Source organism: Zosterops lateralis (genome assembly GCF_965231275.1).
Source record: "Zosterops lateralis genome assembly, chromosome: 12".
Taxonomy (NCBI): Eukaryota; Metazoa; Chordata; class Aves; order Passeriformes; family Zosteropidae; genus Zosterops; species Zosterops lateralis.
The window spans coordinates 10,003,012-10,023,581 of NC_139772.1; the positions used below are offsets into that span (position 1 = coordinate 10,003,012).

Sequence of the window (20,570 nt, forward strand, 5' to 3'; positions counted from 1 at the left end):
AAATCCGCAGAAAAGATCTTTGCCAGCCTGTTCTTCACATTTCAAAGAAAATTTTTCTTGCTCTGACTAATGCAAAATCCACTAATAGCTCATGTTGGTGTGAGGTTCTGTCAAGACTTCTGTATTTGCCAGCACCAAACTAATATTCAGATGTTCTCAGTGTAGTAAAACACCAGAGGAAGTCTTCTTAGTGTCATAGGATTGCGTTGAAAATATGGCAGGTTCCACACTAAGTACTTAAGTTTGAAAGGTGGGAGTTTGTTCACATCAGGGTGTGATAATCAGATCCATGATTACCATGATTAGAGACTGAATTGGTTGCCCTGTTGCTTGTGAGGTACAGTCACTTTTGCCTACAGCAAATCTGGTTTTATGGCAGCAGTAGATAAATTGAGCTTGGAGAATGCACGGGGAGGTAGAAAGCCTGGGCTAGCAGAGCTGAAGGGATGTGGAGTTAGACACTGAGGTCACAGATGAGAAAGGGAGAGGTGTAGGCAGCCAAAGGAAGGTTAATATGTTTTAGCACATTACAGTGAGCTGACAGTATGGTTGGTGGCTGACTAGTATGGCAGAGAGAAAATATAGATCACCTACATGTGTGGCATTTAATAACAAGGACTTTTAAATAATTGGCTGAGGAGCATTGCCTCACAAAGTGTCAAATGCTACTGTTGGCCTTTTACTACCCAGTATTGACAATAACCTAAAATTGGCCTTTAATCATTGCTTAAAGGACAACTTGAAAATTTGTTGAGATTAGACATGTGAAGCCTGATTCTGAGCTTACTTGCACAGATGTAAGTCATAAATGAAAATCAATTAGAAGATGAAAATTATTCCACAGACACTCAGCCTATGTATTTTTGTATGTAAATATGTTTAAACTGTGTCCTCTTCAGTCATGTAAAATACTTTCTAATGATAACTAAAGTTAGTTCTCATGTATGGGAGTCTCCAAATTAAAACTCTCTGACAAAATCCTTAGCAAGAGCTGTTTACCTGAGAGTTTTGTCACAGAAGATGAATGTCCTCTAACTCCCATTCCAATAGGGCTAGAAATGAGCTTTTTGTGTCTCTCCAGTATTTAGTGTTGAGGTTTTTACTAGTAGAGGTTCTCCTGTGTATGGAAGGAGACAAACCAAGAGAAGTGAGTTCCTGCTACAGAAAGAAGTTATTACAGAAGAGAAATCATGTCACCGTTGCCTCATCAAGATAATTTTCTTTCTCAGAACCAACAGTTACTTGGTCAGAGGTCATAGTTCAGAGCAGACACTTGTCACACAGCTTGGTGACTACCTTGGAGGGTTAGATGTTGTTTTTCTCCCCAAGCCCAATTTATTAACCCAGGTTAGAGCTAAACAGATACTGTGAGATGAATGCAGAGCAAAGTTTGGTAGCTGTGTGATATGACAGTCCACATCATTAAACAGCCCCTTGTTGCAATTAGGTGCACACTGACCTCTGATGAGACCAGCTAATTCTGCAGAAAATGAATTAGCTGGTTGTTTTACTTTGTCTTAGACCTAAAAAGTGACTCTTTTGTGTCAAATTATATATATTTTGTATGGGATCAAGCTACATTTAAATTCTGGCCAATATGCCAGAGCAATTAGAGTGAAGTTACATAGATTATTGCAACAAATCAATATGACTAGGTAAAAATCAGATTGACTGGAATAGATCTATGATGAGTCATATTTTAACATTGATTTTAATAAAAATAAATTTTTTCATTGATTAATGGCCTCATGATGAATTTCATGGAACCTGTTTGCCAGACATCACATGGTAGAGGCCAAAAACCTCAAAAAGAAGTGAAGAGAGGGAAAAAATGTTCTTAAAATTCTAATTGAATGACGATATACTCAGCTTTCCCAAAACTGCATATACTGATTTTTTTTTTTTTACCAAACTGTAAACTGGGTCCTTTGTACCTTGTTAATATTATACAGGAAGCAAAGTTTCCTTCAGCTCTTTTTTTTTAGTTATTATTATTATTATCATTATTATTATCATTATTATTATTTTAGGAAGGATGTCATTAAACTTCTGTGCTAAAAAGTCACTAGGTAGCATTCAGGATTTAAAAAAAAACATTTTAAGATCTGTGCCTAATCATGTTGTATTTGACTAATAAATTTGCTTTGATATTATTTTTATACACTTTAAGGTGTATATAAGGTGAAAATTTAAGGTTTTTTAAATTGTAATCTTTAATGTATTGATCAAACCTTTAGTTAATGTTAACTGGACCACTTTCAGATTTCTGTAGCTGTTCAGTTTTCTCTTGCAGGAAAGGCAGTGTTAGGTGACAGCTTTGGGCAGTTTTCTTTATTCTTTCACCTTGGTAGGTTGTCTTTGTTTGCATCTTCAGAGTTGAGTAGGGATAAACAAATCTTCTTTGTGGTACAAATAATGATTAAAGCAGCTTTGAACTCAGTGTGAAACAGAACTACCACAACAAAGATAAATATGGAATTCTAAAGACCAGAACTATGGATTACTCTTAAAGAAAAGCAGCACCTCTGGTAGCTGAGCTGTCTGGTGAAGGATGAGAGGCTATGATTCCTTGTGTTATTACTGCAAGTTGGTTTTTTAAAAATCTTCTATGACTGAAACAATTTGAAGCCCACAGTGTTAATCAAAATAATCCAGAGTTGGTGCATATTTGACTGGAATTTTTAAATGTTTGTTGTACATGTACACCATGTAAAAAAGGGGGGAAAAATAAGAGTTGAATTTTGCACCTCTTTGGGTTTGAAGAGAGTAGCTCAGGTCATGGATGGATGTGGAATAGAAATAAACAGCTGGGTGTAAGGGTGTGTTTAGGAATAACCTACTTTGGTAACTTTCTTCTTTTCTATGGGGCTATTCAGATGTAGCTGGATTCATGCATTACCCCATTCCTGCCCCACATAAGGACCATGGGTGTTTATGTTGCCATATGTTTTCATCTTGCAGGTTGAATTTGAGTGGCTTAGGCAGTTTTGGTTCCAAGGCAAGAGGTATTTGAAGTGCACTGATTGGTGGCTTAAGCCTATGGCTAAATTGGAAGAATTTTGGAGAAAACTGGAGATTATGGTAAGTACTAGTTTTAAAGTCTAAAGCCTCTAGGGCCTAATTCTGAGAGCACTCACAATTATGTTTTTAATTGTACTCTAGTAATGGGTTTTAGACTTTATTCAGAACATATGAGAAGCAGAATCAATGTCAGCCTTTCACTGTCTCCTCTTACTTTCATCCCCCAGTAGCCAGAAAAAATGTGAGCAAAATCAGATCCAAAACCCCAGGATTTTAGTTAGTTCTTGATTTTGCTTGTTTTTGAAGTTTGAAAGCCTCATAAAAGCCTCATATGAGCCTTTTAGAGCCTCACAAGATGACAGCCATATATTACACCACACAAATGCTGTGTGTTGTCAGCTTTTTTGTACAACCCTCAGACAGACAACTCTGCTAATGACAACAGTGGGTGTCTGAGGAAAGCGGAGAACAGTATTGGTGACCTGGAAGTACAACTGTCTGTGGTCCACCTGCACACTTAGACCATAGCCAGAACCTGCAAGAGGGGATTATTTCAAGAATAAATGTAATCATGATTTCTGGGTGCTTCCAAGTACATTGTGCATTCCTTGAAAAGGGATTCAATGCCAAACATGTTGTCCTGTTGCTGCTGCTGTCCATGTAGAGCCTCAGGTGAGAGCTGTGAAGCTTTGAGAACAGTTGCCATGTGCCTATTCCTGGATTTGCTCTCAAAGGGGCTGTGCTGGCAAACCCATTGTTCCCCTCTCCATCCATCTGCAGGAGAAGCTGCTTCTCAATTATTTCTGGTGGCCACAACAAAAATTAGCCTCAGTTTGCCTGTGCTGGCTTGGAACAGTTTGTACTGTGGGTGCTGAGTACAACTCATACCAGGGGTGTGTTGGAAGCTCTGGAGATGTGGTGCAACAAGAACGTGCTCTGGAGTCTCACAGGAAATGTTGGGACTCAGCTGCTCCAACACATCGTGAGCTTCCTCAGCAGTGGCTGATTTCAGACTTGGAAAACACGCCTGGAAAAGTGGATATTTCGGTTGTGGAATTAGTAGCCACAAGAAATCAGTTGAACATTGAATTTTCCTACAAAAGGATAGAAAATGTAGCTTGCTTATGCATTTGGGGCTTTTTGGCCCTCATTTTTGTGTTCTTATGCGCTCACATTCTTGAATGACCCTTGTAATTTAAAAAAGAAAATCTTTTGGTTTGTTTTTCTTTCAAATGACAACTTACTCCCTTGTAACACAGGCTTAGATGAGGTAGAGACAAGAATGTTTGATATTTTATATCCATTGTGTGCTGAAAACATGGCAAACCAGCAAACTCTGGAGCTCTCAAGGGTTAGGTTTTCTGCAATTGGTGTGACATTGCCATGTGTCTCTAATTAGGAACATGGTGGCGTCAGTGTATCTCCTTTCAACAGGCCTGGGGATGATATTTATCAGCAAACCCAAGCTCGGGCCAAGACAGAAGCTGCTTCTAATTTATATTTTAAGGATCGCTTTAATGTTTTATGACTTATAACATATTAATCACAATTAATTGCAGCTATTGGAGGAGACAGAGGAGAATGTTAATTGGGAATGTCTGGGTGAATTTGGTGGCCGGGGCTGTTTTTTGGGGCCAGAATTGGCGTTTTTGGCTGCGGTTCTGGCTGGGGCCGTCAGGGGGCAGTGTTGACCCGCGGTTCCCTCGCCGGGAATGGGAATGTGGCATTTCCATCCCGAGTTATCCCTCTTGCTCCAAGTTACCCGTAATCTCTAAGATTCCATAACACAGGAAATCAATTGCGGGTTAACAAATTCAACAGCAATTTAACATAAAAAAAAAAAGTGCAGTGTTTTGGTGCGTGCTTAGCTTCCACAGCTAAGCTGAAAAAAAAGGGTATTTTTGAAGGTACTGCAGTAGCCTGCAGTCAATGGGGTTTTTTTCCTTCCAAATTTATAATTTTAGCTGGAGGATTCTTAGAATATAAAAAGAGAGAGAAGAATGCAAAATGAAAAAAGTAAAAATGTCTTAGAATTATTAGTCTTGTTTAGGAAGAATTTCATTGCTTAAAAGAAATTATTTCTTAAAATAAAATATTTAAGCAATGTATTTTTCCTTTGTGTGTGAGCTGAACAACTGTTGACTTGTTTTTATATATATATGTCTAGAGTGATACAAAAGTCAGTCTCGGGGACCTTCTGTGTGGATTTTTAGGTTTTCACCTTGTTTAATAAAGCAGCTATAAAGAAGAAAAAGTTTCAAAAATTGTCTCGAATTCTGCTAATTGTAATTACTCTTCTGTTACAGCAGAGTATGATATTTCAGGAAGTTTAGCCCAGTGTCTTCAAACCTGTGGGCTTTATTTAATATTTTTGTACATTATAGCAAGCACAGAATTTTATCATAATGTTTATTCCTGGCATTTCTTTCCCTGAGGATAGTTTTACTTAGAGCTCACTCTTGTGATGTAAATGTTAAACCTTTCATTTGAATGACATTCTGATAAAACATCACATTTCCCACAATATTACCTCATGAATTTATGAGCCATTAAATCCGAAGCAGTTTAACCAATCTTCCTTTTTTTCTCCCCTCCCTTGAAAATATGAAGGCTATTCATATGTTGGAGGGTTTTTTTTTTAAAAGTCATCCAAGATTAACACGTTATCGCCTGCAACATCAGGATAAATGCTTGCAGAATTCAAAGGGAGAGTTACCATTTGAAAAAAGACCGTACAGGCTTTGCTTTCTGGGTAAAGAGAAGTCTGAAAAGCTGAAATCTCATGTGATGTGAGCAAGTCTTGCTGTAGCTGTTCTGAGATTCAGTGGAGAGACAATTTGTCTCTCAGGGTCTGATATCATGCAAACCTTGCAATCTGACATTTATTTTAGCTACACCAAATCTGTAAGAACTGCAGAAGTCCGACATTCTTTTTTTGGTTATTTTGTTTTATGCTGATTCACATGAGAAAAGTAAAATGCAGATCAATGAAATTATTTTTGTGGAATGAAAAGTAAACATATATGGCTACATTTGCATGTTGAATATTTGAAGTATTTTTTTACACATATCTAGTGGTCCTTAGAAAAAAGAAAAAGGCCCTTACAGTGTGTATGGTGTGAACTGTATTTCCTGCTTTGACAGTCCATTTAGCAATGTAGCAGTGTATTTATATGGCAGTTGGCCTTAATAACCTTTATTGACTTTAGTGGGAAAGAGCCAAGACTGGCATTATTAAAATGTATCAATTTCATTGCAGTATAAAATCACAACATATATAATTATGTTAGGTAGGCTAGGCTCCATTTAATCCCACCTATTTATGCAGGAATTTGGCAGGACGAAAGAAAGTGGAACTGAAATGCAGAGAAAAGTATGAGTGACTTGGAGTTACATTTAACAGCACAACTGTTTGCCTGCAGTGAAGGGACTACTTAAAGGAATGAAACATAGATCTTGAGGAAGTAATTTCTTAATGGGATAACTGAAACACAAGTAGTAGTTACACCATTTGTTTCATTTTTTGGCGTCTTAAAGCAGAGCTGATGATAATGAAATGCAGCACACCTTTTAATTTCTGGTAGTGCAAAAGCAGAAGTGTGCACACTTGGCGTAAGTGCAATGATCAAAGTGGCATTTCCTGCAGACTGGTATCTTCCTGCACAACTTTTCTCTTGATTTATAAAACTTCTTTAAAACTATCTTTCATCTTGTTATTACTGTTATTTTCAATAACAGGCTTTTTGTCAGTTTACATAACTGAACTGAAATCAGAGAGCAAGGCTATTTTGTTGTAAAATTATTTTTCTTTCCTTTTTGAGGTCTGTTCCATTATTTGCTCCTATTGCTGTATATGAAGTATGTCATAGTTTCAGCTCTAAGCCACTATTGTCAGGGGCTTACAGCCTGACAGTTAGAATTGAGTCTACGCTGAAACTTGAGCTACAAAATCTCAGCCCAGAGCCATTTTTTTCCCCCTAAATTAAAGCAAGGGTTTAAATATGTATTTAAATCAAGAGCATTTCAGTTCCCGGATAACCATGAAAAGCTCTAAGAAAAAAAAATGTTTTTACAAGGAATTCTCTTAGCTTTTGTAGACCTTGGCACTTTAAACAACTAACCAATTATTTCAAAAAAAATAGATAATGGGATCACAAACAGGCTGGTTGGTTGTTTAGCTTCTTTCAGAAATTGCATAGCAACTTAACTGACACTTGAATTGTTTTGACCTTGTCAGCCAAAATTCCAGGAACTCTGAGATATTATTTTAATTTCTCTTCTGGTTTTCCTGTTGTGCTCAGATATTGCAGTGTCACACTTTATTGGAGGGCCATGTGGTGATGGGTGATCGGATTTGCCTAATGAGCTGTGAAATGGAGGTACAACATGGCAGCTCAAAGACCCAAATTTTACCCATATTTATTGTCTTTTGGGGCTCTCCTTATCTGTTTAGGCCAGAGCCTTTAAATAAATGTATTTTTGGCAGATTATATTTTATGTACACTGGAAGTCAGATGCTTCTGGAAATGTATCTTTTATCTTAAACAACAAAACCAAAACCTGATCCTGGAGACTTACTTTTCGTTCTTTCTTGTGCCTTTTTTTTTTTTTTTTTTTTTTTTTTTTCTGGCAGTAATTTTTTTGACCCCAATATTTTTAGCTGTCAGAAATGGGAGAAAGGATTTAGCATTGTCTGTAGTAGAATCACAATGAAACTGTAAAAAGAAAAAAAAAAGTAAAGTTGTATTGCACATCTTTGAGGAAAAAAATTATTTACAATTCTGAGGGAATTCAGACTTAAGCTTCCAAAACAACATGTGTGCTGAAAGCACAAAAGACTGTGTTTATGATTCTCTTTGAAGTGTTTCTGCAACAGGATAAGGAAAATTTTAGAAACTGTCTGATAGTGTTCAGGGTAAATACTTAAACCCCTTTAGAGAATTTCACACACAGATACTGTGCAGCAGAAAAAAGGATACTTATGTTTCCTAAAGCTGCTACAGCCTACAGCTTTGTACTTAAAGACAGAGGTGTTGAATAGAATTCTTCTGAGGATACATCCAGCGACAATATCTACAGGAACATCAGAGCAAACCAGTGGATAGCACTTTCTATTTTTAACCCTTCCGTGAGCTGGTTGAGATCTGAGCTGCGTTGATATGAGCCACTGTAACATTTCTGTTATAAACTGGAATTGTTCAAAGGGCAGCCTGCCCACTCTGGGAAAATCACACTGACAGCATTAAGGTGGTCATGTACCCTGGCATAATCCAGGAGCAGTTGAGGACCATTTCTGTCCAGTGGGACATTTCTGATGGCCCAGGTGGGAGCACCATGGGAGGGGTGTGTAGCTGTGCCCCTGGTGTGGTCCTGCCTCTGCCTTCCCCTCCAGGTGGGTTTGCACCTGAGTTACCAGTTTGCCATTTGTAGGTGTTGTGGTGCACACAGCTGGGTCTTGGTGAGCTGCAGGTTTGGATAACTAGAATTCTGCTGTCTGGTGCTTTATTCTTACTGTAACAGGGCATCTTTCTATGATTCTCACTATTTTTATACTCTTGTACAATTGTGTGTTCTAAATACCTGCGCTTCCATGTAAAATGTCATGAGTTCTGTGCTAGTGTTTAAGGCATAAATACATATGCCACAATCAGCAGAAATCAAATTTGTTCTCCCAAAATGATGGGTATACATGAGCATAACAGTAGATCTTTGTATCAATAGTGTTTTTGTTTATAGAGGCTTATTATTTGCTTTGGAAATAATGATATTGTCACACTGTGCTGTTTTACTAGTCTCACTGCTCTTTGCAAAGTCTTTCACAAGGGCATGGAGTGACAGGACGAGGAGGAATGGTTTTAAACTGATGGAGGGCAGGGATAGTTTGGATATTAGGAAGAAATTGTTTACTGTGAGGCTGTCCAGGCCCTGGCACAGGTTGCTCAGAGAAGCTTTGGCTGCCCCATCCCTGGAAGTGTTCAGGGCCAAGTTGGACAGGGCTTGGAGCAACCTGGGATTGTGGAAAGTGTCCCTGTCCATGGCAGGGGAGGTTGGAAATAAATTGTATTTCAGGTACCTTCCAACCCAGAAGATTCTATGATATGCTTTAATGTTCTCAGAAATCTATTTCCTAGTAGAAAAACTTAATAAAGGACCGTATTTGGAGACTGGGAATAGTATTTATTGAAAAGAACTTAATCTGTATTTTTAGAATTTATATGCTCTGTGGAAATTGATTATTACCAATATTTAAAATTATTTCTAATTCTTATTTTTTCAATCCTAGTAGTGATCAGATACAGAGCTTATGGATTTGTATTTGTGTATATATGTTTATGGACATGCTACACAGAAAAAAAAAGGATTTGGTTTGGTGTTAAAACTGTGAATTACAGTGGTTTAGCAGGAATAATTTGTACTGTGATTGTTATAAACTAGGGTAAGTTGTGATTTTGAATGAAAATGAAAGCAAATGGCAGTATGACTGAAATGTCACCATCTACATTGCTGTATTTTTTTTCAATATAGCTAGTGTTGCTAATTGTGGTTTTATTGCTATTGTATTTTAGTGGCTCTGTAACCACTATAAAATAGAACACAGCTGCTTTACTTTCCAAATGGCTTTGGTAGGCAAGGGAGGTGACGTCTTCTGAAAAGCTGCTGTTGCTGCATTGATACCTTTTCTTTCCTATCTGATCATCAGTCCTTCTAATTTCTAACAAGATCATGACTGAATAGTATTTTTGTAATGTGTTCTGTAACAGTTACTTCATCTTTGCTCAAAATGGCAGCTTTCATTTTATACATAAAGAAATATAACTTGGCTTCTGAAGTTGCTATGGAGAGCATTATGCCCTGATGAATTAGGTGCTAATTCTTTTACTGACCCTCTGTTTAACTTGTGCAAGTAACTTAGGTGTGCTTTCAAAATCAGTCTGGCAATCAAAACATTGAGGTCTTACTTTGGTTTTAGATTGCAAACAATTTATGATCTTAAATTCCTCCTGAATTAAATGAGGCTATGATTTTTTCTGTATCTGACAATTAGTTATTGGCTATGTCCTAGGGAGAGAACATCCTGCATTTGAAGAATACCAACAAATTTCTGCCTCCCCACATCATGATTGGAAAGTGGAGATGGGGCCACATAGCCTTTTTTTTTTTTTTTTTTTTTTTTTTTTTTTTTTTTTTTTCAGAATGGCAAATTCTGTCTGTTTAAGAAAGAGCTTTCTGTGTTTTGGCTGACCCTGATTGTCTTCTGGCAGTTCCCAGGTCTTGTTCTCAGAAGCTTTTGCATGAATCTTTTTTGCACTTTCTGTTTGTCACTACACATGCTTCTGCTTAATGATCCTGAAGCTGTAGTTATAATAATGTTTACTATTCTGCAGTAGAAAGATAATTACTGGCTTTTCTCAAATGTTACAAGTGAACATCAGATTTTGGCAGTTTTCCTTGGACTGCTAGTCAATCTGAACTCTATATAATTTTCACAACAGAGGCACTAATAAAGTTTAAATGTAGCAAATCCTTTAAATTATTCCAGTTAAATAATGTGATTGTTTATCACAATCAGACTAGTTTTTGTAGGACTCATTTTGAATTTCTGTAATAGAGTAGAACAATTAAGAGGATGGTGAGAACAGGCAGGATTGTTGCTGGGGGACAGGAATGGCAGCAGTGGAGCTGTGCTCAAGATGAATCCAGCTCTGTGCTTAGCATGCAGTGATCCACAGAGTGCACTGTTAATAGCTGGGAATAGTGCATCAGTTCATGTTGTCTAGCTGCCTTGGGATCAATATCATTGTGTAATAAACTGAAGTGATTATTTTTATGTCTCTGTGTATATATGTATGCATATACACACTGCTAATAATTACATTTTAGCTCCATCTTCAAGCTGTGTCCTACATCCTAATGGATTAGAGCTTCACCAGCTAGCTGCAAGGTCAATTGTTTTGTGATGTTGTGGGAGGACTCAGCTTGGATAACTGAATTATAAGACTTTTTTTACATGGCAGAGCACGTTAACTCATTGTGATCCTTTTGGTCTCCTTCTGTCCAATGTCACACTTCCATTTCATGAAACAGAAGGTTTTGTGCTGAAATAATTTGCAGTAGTAGAAACACAGAATTCACTCTTTTGCTCCAAAGTAATGGTTGGTTGTGTTGCTGATGGCTGATAGAAATACTTTTAAGATCAGTCTGTACAAAGCAGTTTATGCTGATGCTGTGTAGTACCACACAGAGGTTGTACTTACCAGGCTTACATGAGGGGATAGAAAATCTGAAAATCCACAGAGCCTTACATTTCTTCATGTCTTCTCTTATAGGCAAGAGGAAAGAGCACGATGGTGTTGCATGTCCAATGATAACACATCTATCCTCAGGAAGCAGGGCTGAGGCAAAATGAAATTAGTTATATATTGCATTTATGTCGGTGCTCAAAGCAAAGACCAATACAAGTCCTAAATAAGTCCTAGTCGAAAATCGTATGATGCTTTTGAAAGTATTAAAAAGAAACAGAATTAAGATTATTACTATTTCTCACCTTCAAAAGTCTTCTCCTGTAGGTGTTATCTTCATTAAAGGAACCTTTCAGGGACTGCCTTTGTCCCTCAGAGGAAGGATAGCAGAGAAAGGAGAGGTTACCATGCAGGTACACTTGTACAGTCAAGGCTCTTCAAAACATTTTTTACATTGCTGATCTTTTGTTGGTTTTCATGTAGGACTTACTTGGTACACATGTTTATAAAATATTTATACATTCATGGGTCAGTTCCACTGATGGTTGTTATGCTAAAGGAATTGTGAATTTGCAATAATTAGTAATCTGCTGGGGAGAAGAAAAGATGAGTAAGGCAACAGGTGAATCAGTCTTGAAAACTCTTAAAATTTCTGGAGATGTTGAACAAAACAAAACAAAAAAAGTCTCACTAGTTTCTTTAAGAAATCCTGATGTTAAAAAACTTGATAACAGGGCTGTTTTCTCAAGTTTTGTCTTTGCTTTTCATCTTCTACATTTTCTTCTTAAATGTAAAATACTGTAATTGAATCACAGCATTAGCTGGCTTTTCCCAACAAAACAGCAGATTTAGGCTCTTTGCTGCTAGTTTCAAAAGTAATATGTATGGAGAGGGAGCGCAAAGACAAAAATTGAGCACATAGATGTATAATCCCAAAGGAATAAACTGACTTCTACTAGACAAGCTGAAAGCTGATTAAAATATTTTTCATCCTTTGGGTATGCAACAGCTTTTGATGATGGAGAGTGTATTAATATTCAGCTTAGCTGCTTGTCGACACTGCAGACAGGTCCCAGGAAAGACTCTGATACTGACCAGGTTTTCTCACTCTGCCAGAAATCTTTATGAGACACAGAGCAGCAGCCTTGTACCAGGAAAAGCCAAGATAAGAGTACTGCTATGTCTTTATTTTAGAAATTGCTTTTATAGATTTTAAAAGGATTGAAAATTTTAAAGAATTCTTTTAATGATATAAACACATTTAAGTACAACAAAAGAGAAAGATTATTCTTATTTTAAAATAAAGCTGCTGTAATCTATTCAATTTTCACTTTGTCTGAGTTGTTTGTTAACTTACAAAGATCCCAGTAATAATATCAGTGGTCAGGATTTTTGGAGAGTGTGCTCCTACTCAAATTATTTTATAACAGTAATATCTGTGGTGGTGGAGTACTGTTCTCTTAACTTTGTCTATTCCCTGGTAATGTAATACCTACCTTCCAGACAAGAATGAGATGTAAACAGCTCCTTTATCAGCTGAGACTTCTTCTGTGCTTTTGTTGGCAGGCTGACATAGGGTGTTTGCTTTTTCCCCTTCCACAGTGACTAAATATGTACAGTATCTCTGGAAAACATGTCATACACTGTGAGAGGTGCCTTTAGGATGGCTCCAGGGCTAAATACTTCCTGTAGTAGGTGAAAGAGCATGGCTTAATCAGCTTAGTTAACTTAATTAAGCTGTGCTTTTTCTCATGGTAGAGCTTTAAAGTGTATTTTATTTAGACACTGTATTTCATAGTTGTGGAATGACACAAGGTTGGATAAATTCTGTGGGATTTTTATAGTGGGCTTGAAAAGATAAGATTTGGTAGTTATACTGTGATGGGAGGAAGTGAACTAAAGGAGTTTATTGAAGAGTTAAAGGGGAAATTATAATGCAGTTTAGATTGTAAAGGCTTCTGAAACTGAGAAAGTCTACTCTGCTTTTTATCTCCATCTGAGTTAAAGATTTGTATACATGGAAAGAACTGTCCATTTTCATCCCAGCCTTGGTTTCCCTGCTTGTAGATGTGTCACCAGATTCCGTGACTCTACATTCTTTTATTGTTCTTTGGAAGAAATAAACTAAGGCAGTGTGGTTGTGAGAATGTGGATCATTTCTCCACTGGTCTTCAAGTCTCAGCAGAAGATATTATTACAAATTAAAGTAATTTGAACTCAGTTGTTCTTTCTTGAGATGAGTTGCTCTTTATATTCTTCATGAGGAAAAGGGTTAGGAGCCTTGTACTGGCAGGACTGAAGGGAAGGTGAGTGAGGAGTCCTGGGACAGCAGCTTTGGAGTCAGTGCAGAAATGGGTGTGTGGGTGGAGTGGACCTTTGGGTACAGTGGGAATAGAAAACCAGCTTGGCAGGAAAAGCTTTGGAGGTTGAGAAAAAGTAGGAAAGGATGGAATGGCATGGTTTGAGAGAAAATAGGATGGAGAGGCTTTGCAAGTGGGAAGTGGTTATGGGGAAGATGGCAGAAGATAAGGGTGTAGCTGTGTGTCTCCTTCAAAACCAAATACTGTGGGTAGTGATTTCTTTGAATTTTTTTCCCATCCCTTTAAAAACTTAGTGTTTTGATAGAATTATCTTAATTGATACGTCTGTGCTGTAATAATACTATATTTAATATGCTGCTGGCTTATAGTAGAGAATCAAATAAGGGAGAAATAATCTTTGTTTAAGCAAAAAGTAATTATGTTGAATGCAGAAAACTATTTATGTTGGAAAGTACTTGCTTTTGATTCCACAAACATAAAATTATTCAGAAAAAAACCCAAGATTATGTATGCATAGATTTTTTTTTTTTTTAATTTAAAAAATGCATATAATGGTTAAGGTTCTGGATATTTTTTGTGTGTTTATATGGCACATGAATGCATATATATATATATCTCGGTATATATATATATATCCATGTGCACACATGGAGGGAAAAAGATTTGCCTATTTAAATAACTATGCTGCTCTCCATAATGCTTGAAGTGGCAGAATCTCTCTGAACTGATACAATTTGTTAAGTTTCTCATATTAGTATTTCTCATCCCACTGCTTGGGCATAGTTCTGTTATAGACTTCAATGTTTCTTGATTATATGGGGTGTTATAATTTCCTGATGACTGGTTATGTTATTTATAATACAGAGGGTGTTAATCCTTTGGTGATTAACACTCTATTTGAGTTACCAGAGGTCAAAGGTACATTCTTTTATTTGGAGTTTGGGTTTTTTAGTGTTTTTTTCCTTTGATTTTTTTTTCTAAAGGTTGCTTCATTCTCTGTTTTATCTGAAAATCATTTTGAAACAATTTAGGGTAAGAAGAGGAGAGAAAGGGCCTTTTCCTTAGAGGCCCAAGTCTGTTGGAGCTGTAGGCATTAGAACATAAGTTCTCTTTGCACTGAACAGCTCCTCCAGAAATCCTCCAATTAAAAAAAAAATGAAAATCTCATAATCAGAAGAATCACAGTAAAAAGCACATGGATGAAGATATTCCCCACTTAAGCCTGTGAAAAACTAAATACCTACCTGTGTCTCATTCTAAGCCTTTTTGGAAAGATTTATTAAAGATTATAAAAGTGTGTGCATATTTATTTGTGTATGTATACATATAAACACACTTTATAAGGTATAAATATATATATGGCTGTCATTTCAGGTGATGTGGAGATATTGCAGAGATTCTTGTCCAGCTGCCAGCTGTATCCCAGCCATTGTGGTTTCAGAATTGAGGAGCTATATTAAAAGCCTTCAGTTGTTTCAAAGGCTGTGGCTGTGCAGAAGTTACCCTTGCCCTAATATTTCAGTTCTTTCTCGAAATACCGTAGGGTTTTTTGTGTTTTTCTCATCTCTGTTCTTTAAAGTGCTGGGGCAGACTGAGAGGTAAGCACCAAAGGATTTTTTCTGATTTGTTTTTCACACATTTCTGGGGTGTGTGACCATTCCCACAGCTCCTGGAGAATTCAATTATGTGTCCAGGTTTGCTGAGTTGCTGTGTCCACCTGCAATACCTTTAGAGTGGCCTACAGCAATTGCCAGGGTACACCAAAGTGCTGTGACACTGGCTTTGCTCCCTTCTGTAAAGGTGACAATAACACATTCCTTGACTGCAAATCTGAAGTACCTGGAGATGTCTTCAGGCTGTGGTCATTCCACCTACTCCAAATCTGGAAAATGTGGGCATGATGGAAGACCTGCAAGAGTTCCCTCACTGGTGTTTTCCCACTCCAAAACCTCTCTGGTAGTACCTGACATGGTGACAAGCCAGTTAGAGTAGAATTATGTTGTTGCAGCACAGCCCTCTGCAGTGTTTAGGACTTGCATGTAAACAAAGAAGATGGTCAAAGAGCAAAGGAAACACAACATAAAGCTGGGAAGCCAAAAACAGGAGAGTGGCTTGTCTGGTTGGGGCAGTGCTTTGAGCTTGTGGATTGTTCTCAGCTCAAATGATGCCAGCCTTGGAAGCTGTAACAGGGTATGATAAGCCTCTCTCTGCATTTTTCAATAGAGGCATAACTGCTCCTGACTTGCTGTTTTAAGAAAATTCAGCATCAGACTAGACTGAAGCAATGTCTCTTTTGTAGAGCTGGGATGTGAGTTCACTGGGGTATAGAAGCTCTGTTTTAACTCAGTTACCAGAATGGGCTTAATGCCTGAACTGCTGGATGAAGTCCTTCAGTCTGCCAGAAAATTGAAACATACTGTAGTAATTCTTAAACATTTAATCTACCTACCAAGCCTGTGGGTGTTTTAATGTTGCTCTACAGCAGATAGGATGGTTGTTAAGTAAATGGAAGCACAAGGGGCCAGTTTCTCCTGTCCAGCCTCATTTGATGAGGCCTCGTTTGACTCATTTGATGATTGTGTTTCACTGTCTGTGTGTGCTGGGTTTCTCTCTGCTTTGCTGTCTGGTGTTTTGCTCTGAGCTCAGTGAGGTGCTAAGATTAGTGCTGGTTTGCTTTTGTCATAATCTTTCATGTTTGCTGTGACGGATAGGTGAAAAAGTAGTATTTGTTCTGCTCCAGCATGCAAGGAATCCAGCTCAGACACTGAGGGCAATTAGTCCCTATGTTGTGGGATAAAAAGCAGACATGCTAAAATTTTAGGGGTACATTTTTCCTGTACATGCTCCAGGGGGAATGCTACACATTGCACTGTGGCTTCCTACATGATTTCTCTGTTTAAGGTTGCTGAAGTGCTGACTGCCATTCAACTGCTGGCCTGTGGTTAGTGCAAATACTAAATACTGCACTGGCTTCGTTCCTTGTGCCTTTAATGTTTCACTTCCATTTTAATAGTTTCATTTATGCTTAGAAACTATTTTTTTTTCTGACTTCTATGAGTAGTCTGGCACCAGAAAATGTATTGAAAGCATTTGAAGTAGTTCGGTAGGAGGCAGGATTAAAGGTCAAAGTGGTTTTGTGAGCAGAGCAAGAAACTGGGAGGAAATAAGTTGCAGAAAAGAGGGAGTAACAATAACCAAGTGAGAGAAATAGGAATAAATATAATGGAAGTATAAAGAGTCTTGGAAGTGCACAGGATGCTAGGGTTAAAAGAACTGAAGGTATTAATATGATGGTTTGAATTTTCTCTTAAACTTGGCTGCAGCATTTAGTAGGGTCTTGCTCTGGGGATATTAAATAATGTAAACTGCTAATATAAACGATACAATTACTTAGAAATGTGAGTTCTGTGTGAATGTATAATTTCACTTTATATGCCAAAATAGTTTTTGTCTGCTGACATAGTTCTGAGTCAGCTTTCTTGAAGGAGTGGTTGTATTGTAGCCTCACAGTAGCAGAACTCTGAGCTTGAAAGTCTGCAGATAGAACATTTGCAATAGTGTGTATGTGTGAAATTTTAAGTGATGAACTGCCTGATTAAAACCAGAATATGTTTTTACTGAAAATTGTTATTGGTTTAGTGTAAATCCATTTTTAATACTAATAAAGAAAAAAAAACGGACTGGGGGAGGGAAATAAATTAGTGGGTAGCAAGCAAGACTGAAAGAACATGCAACTAAAGGTTGAGAATAATAGCCATTTTACTAAATCAGATTTGCTTCATGAGAGCTGGAGAAAGTTGTTTGCTGATTTAGCTGGTATAGCTAGAACAATGTACTTAGCTGTTTTCATATTGAAGATTATGTTCTGTACAAATATAAAGTAGATTAGAATTTTGCTAGTCCTGTTTCAAAATATCCTGAGATGTTTTATTTTCTTGGGTTGAACGATAAATATTTGTAGAAGTGCTGTAATCTTTTTATAAAAGCAACAATTTGAAAATTTGCATAATAGACTTAAGTGAATAACATGACTTACAAGTAAGGCTATGAATATGTTGCCTGCGATGCTCTTTTTTGGTGACTTGTGCTGTAATCAGAATTTATATAATTAAATTAATTACTAGACATTCAAATTAAAGACATTAGTATATATTATATTACATTACTAGACATTAAAATATGCTTAGAGATTTACATCAGAAATATTAATTATTTATATCCTGTTTTCATTTTACACCTCCTTTTGCCTTACATTTGTACTAACCCAGTCAATAAGCATATATAAACCATGTCAACTTTTGCTGTTTCATTGAATTTTTTCTATTTAATTGCATTTTTCAAATAAATTTCAATCAAAAATATTTTACTGCTTATTTGCACTGCATATCTCCTAAATTTAAGACACTAGTGGGGTCAGAAGATAGCAGGTAGACTATCCAGTGTTTGAACTGGTACTCTAGTTCCTGGTTTCCTGAGGATAAATGTGATTGCTCCAATATAAATGTTTTAGATCACAGTGACAGCTGTGGAAATTAAACATAGCCAGCAAAATCTATTTTCTGTCTAGCTAAGTAAAGGAGAAGACAGATGAAAAAATTCCCTGGGCGAATGAATTCTTATGAACAGTGATGAATCTTTTCCCTTTGCTATATTAATTTTATTGTATTGTTAGGAAAAAGAATCTAACTTGGATTTCTGTGTATGTTTTTCGTATTCAAGTTTATCATATTAAGGTGAAAAATTTAAAATACCTCTCCTCCATGCTGTAGCACACATTGCAAACACTCTTCTAACCACAGGGGAAAGTTAGCCTTTAGGATAGTTTCCAGAGAGTTGCAATGGTTTGTGAATGAAATAAACTTTAAAATTTTATGAAAATCTGGGGCTTGGGGAGAGTTGAAAAACTTAGTTTCCCAGGAATTTCCTTTCTCCTAATTTATTACGAATGATGTTTTTTTTCCAGAAGCTTTGACTTATCTTGCCTTAAAGTATCTTAAAATTTTGAGTCTACAATTTTGTTTCTTAACCAAAAGCTTTGATACCTGCTTCAGAGGCTGCTGTCATGCAGAAGAATGCAGAATTTTCTCATACAGGCTGCGCAGCAGGCTGGGCACCAAGGAAGACTAAGAAGAGAGAGATATAGATTTCCCTGCTGAACAGTAACCCTTTGAGTCATTTTCATCACTGGTTTGTTTTCTATCTGAGGTGTGGTCCTGGCCTCTAGTTCTGGAGGGTGCCTTTTCCCATCCAGTCAAACTGCTCAGCCTTGACCAGTGGTTTGAGTTCACTGTTTGCACTGAAAGGAGACAGACACAGTTCTGCCTTTTCAGGTGCTTCGTTCAGCTGGGCCTTGGGTGCTGCTGTTAATGAGCTTAGATTCCTCTTCTCTGGGCCAATTCTTTCTTGTTTCCTCAACTACTTCTTAAGTAACTTCCTGTAGCAAAGTATGCTTTGTAAAACTTGCCATTAGAAGCAATTTGATAGTCTTTTTTGTGAACTATACCAGTCACTGGATATTTCTGTTTAGGCTGAAAAGTCAAAATGAACAATGTAGTGCTCAGTTGTTGCATTGTGATTTTTTTTTTTTTTTTTTTTTCCTCCTGAAGTGGAGGAGTTAATATAGGTAGCTCAGAAGTGAAGCTATGGGACATTATTTGTATTTTTTTTTTAATTAGTATATTGTGACCCTTAAGATATATAGGCACTTCTCTTTTTTTTAAGAGAAAAAAAGCAGCTCTCTTTAAAAAGTTTATTGCAAAGTAAATGGTTAAAACGGAGCTGCAGTTACTTGAAAGAGACAAATATACATTCATTATTTCCTGAGTATGTTGTTTTTACAGGAGAGCAAAGGAAGCAATGGCTGGGTGTCATTAAGGAGTAGCTCGTGGAAAGCGGTGAAATGAGCAATGAGACTTGTAAAGTGTCATGAAAACTGAAACACCAGGGTACAAAGTACTGCTTATCCTCCCAGATATGGATACCATATGGCAACATGAAGGGAAGTAGAGAGTAGGAGACAAGAATCCTATTATTCCTCACACTTTCATTTGCTTGCTATTTGCTTTGGGCAAATGACTTAAGAAGTTGTGCCTGAACCTTCTTCTGGCACAGTATTTATTGACAAGACACCTGTCTTCTCTGTCAGGCTCCTTGAAGTTCCTTTGGTGTAATTCCAGCTTTGGCACTTCTGATTACAAATTTATTGTTTTTCTAATAGTGTTGAAATAATCTCTTATTGACTGTTCCTAAGTTAAAATCTATATTAATTTTCTGGTAGGGTATCCCTTTCTTCTCTTACAGCTTTCACTTATTTTCCTGAAGAAAGGCAATCTGCTATGGTGGGTTCTTGCTGTGCTAGAAATCTCTGCCTCCTCCTTTATTTTCTTTATCTGGAAGTTGTCATTTCTGGACAACTTTCTACATCTCTCTTTTATGGGTCTTTGGAATCAAATGGACAGATGGGGGTGCTGGGAAAGATCTGGAAAGGATTTGACTTCTGGAAAGACAGCTATGTGGTCCATGTACCTTTGAAATGGCACAGAGGAGAAGTCTTTATCAGCTCTCGAGGGACTGACACAGCTCTGGGAAGATTCTGTCACCTCCTCCCTCACCCATTTTCTCTGTTCCACCCCCTGAGTACACACCTGTCTACCACCCAGTGTTTTCTTCAATTATAACAGTTTCACAGCAGTTTCATATCTGAAGTTAACAGATCTTCCTTGAATATTGTTAAACTAAGTCTTACCAATATACAGTACAATAATCTTCACTGTAATCGTTGTTTAAAATGACAATTCTGGCAAGTTTCACCTTTGTCCTTCTGACTTGATGTTTGTGAAGCTATACATGAGAATTTGTGATGATGTCCCCCAAAGTTCATGGTTGGTAGATAAAACCAAAATCAAAAGCCAGGAGGAGCATGCTTACCCACTCTTTTATTGTTACTTACACGGAAACTTTCACCTGTTTTGCCTCATACCATCTGAGG

General features: G+C 37.2%; 1 protein-coding gene across 1 annotated transcript in view; it reads left to right on the forward strand.

Annotated features, from left to right (window-relative positions):
- The window catches only part of FTO (FTO alpha-ketoglutarate dependent dioxygenase), a 221,115-nt gene that overhangs the window by 60,966 nt on the left and 139,579 nt on the right, over positions 1-20,570 (forward strand). The window contains exon 7 of the mRNA XM_083870085.1: positions 2,962-3,081. Within this exon, the coding sequence (XP_083726211.1) occupies positions 2,962-3,081 (120 nt within the window). The remainder of the gene's footprint in view (positions 1-2,961; positions 3,082-20,570) is intronic.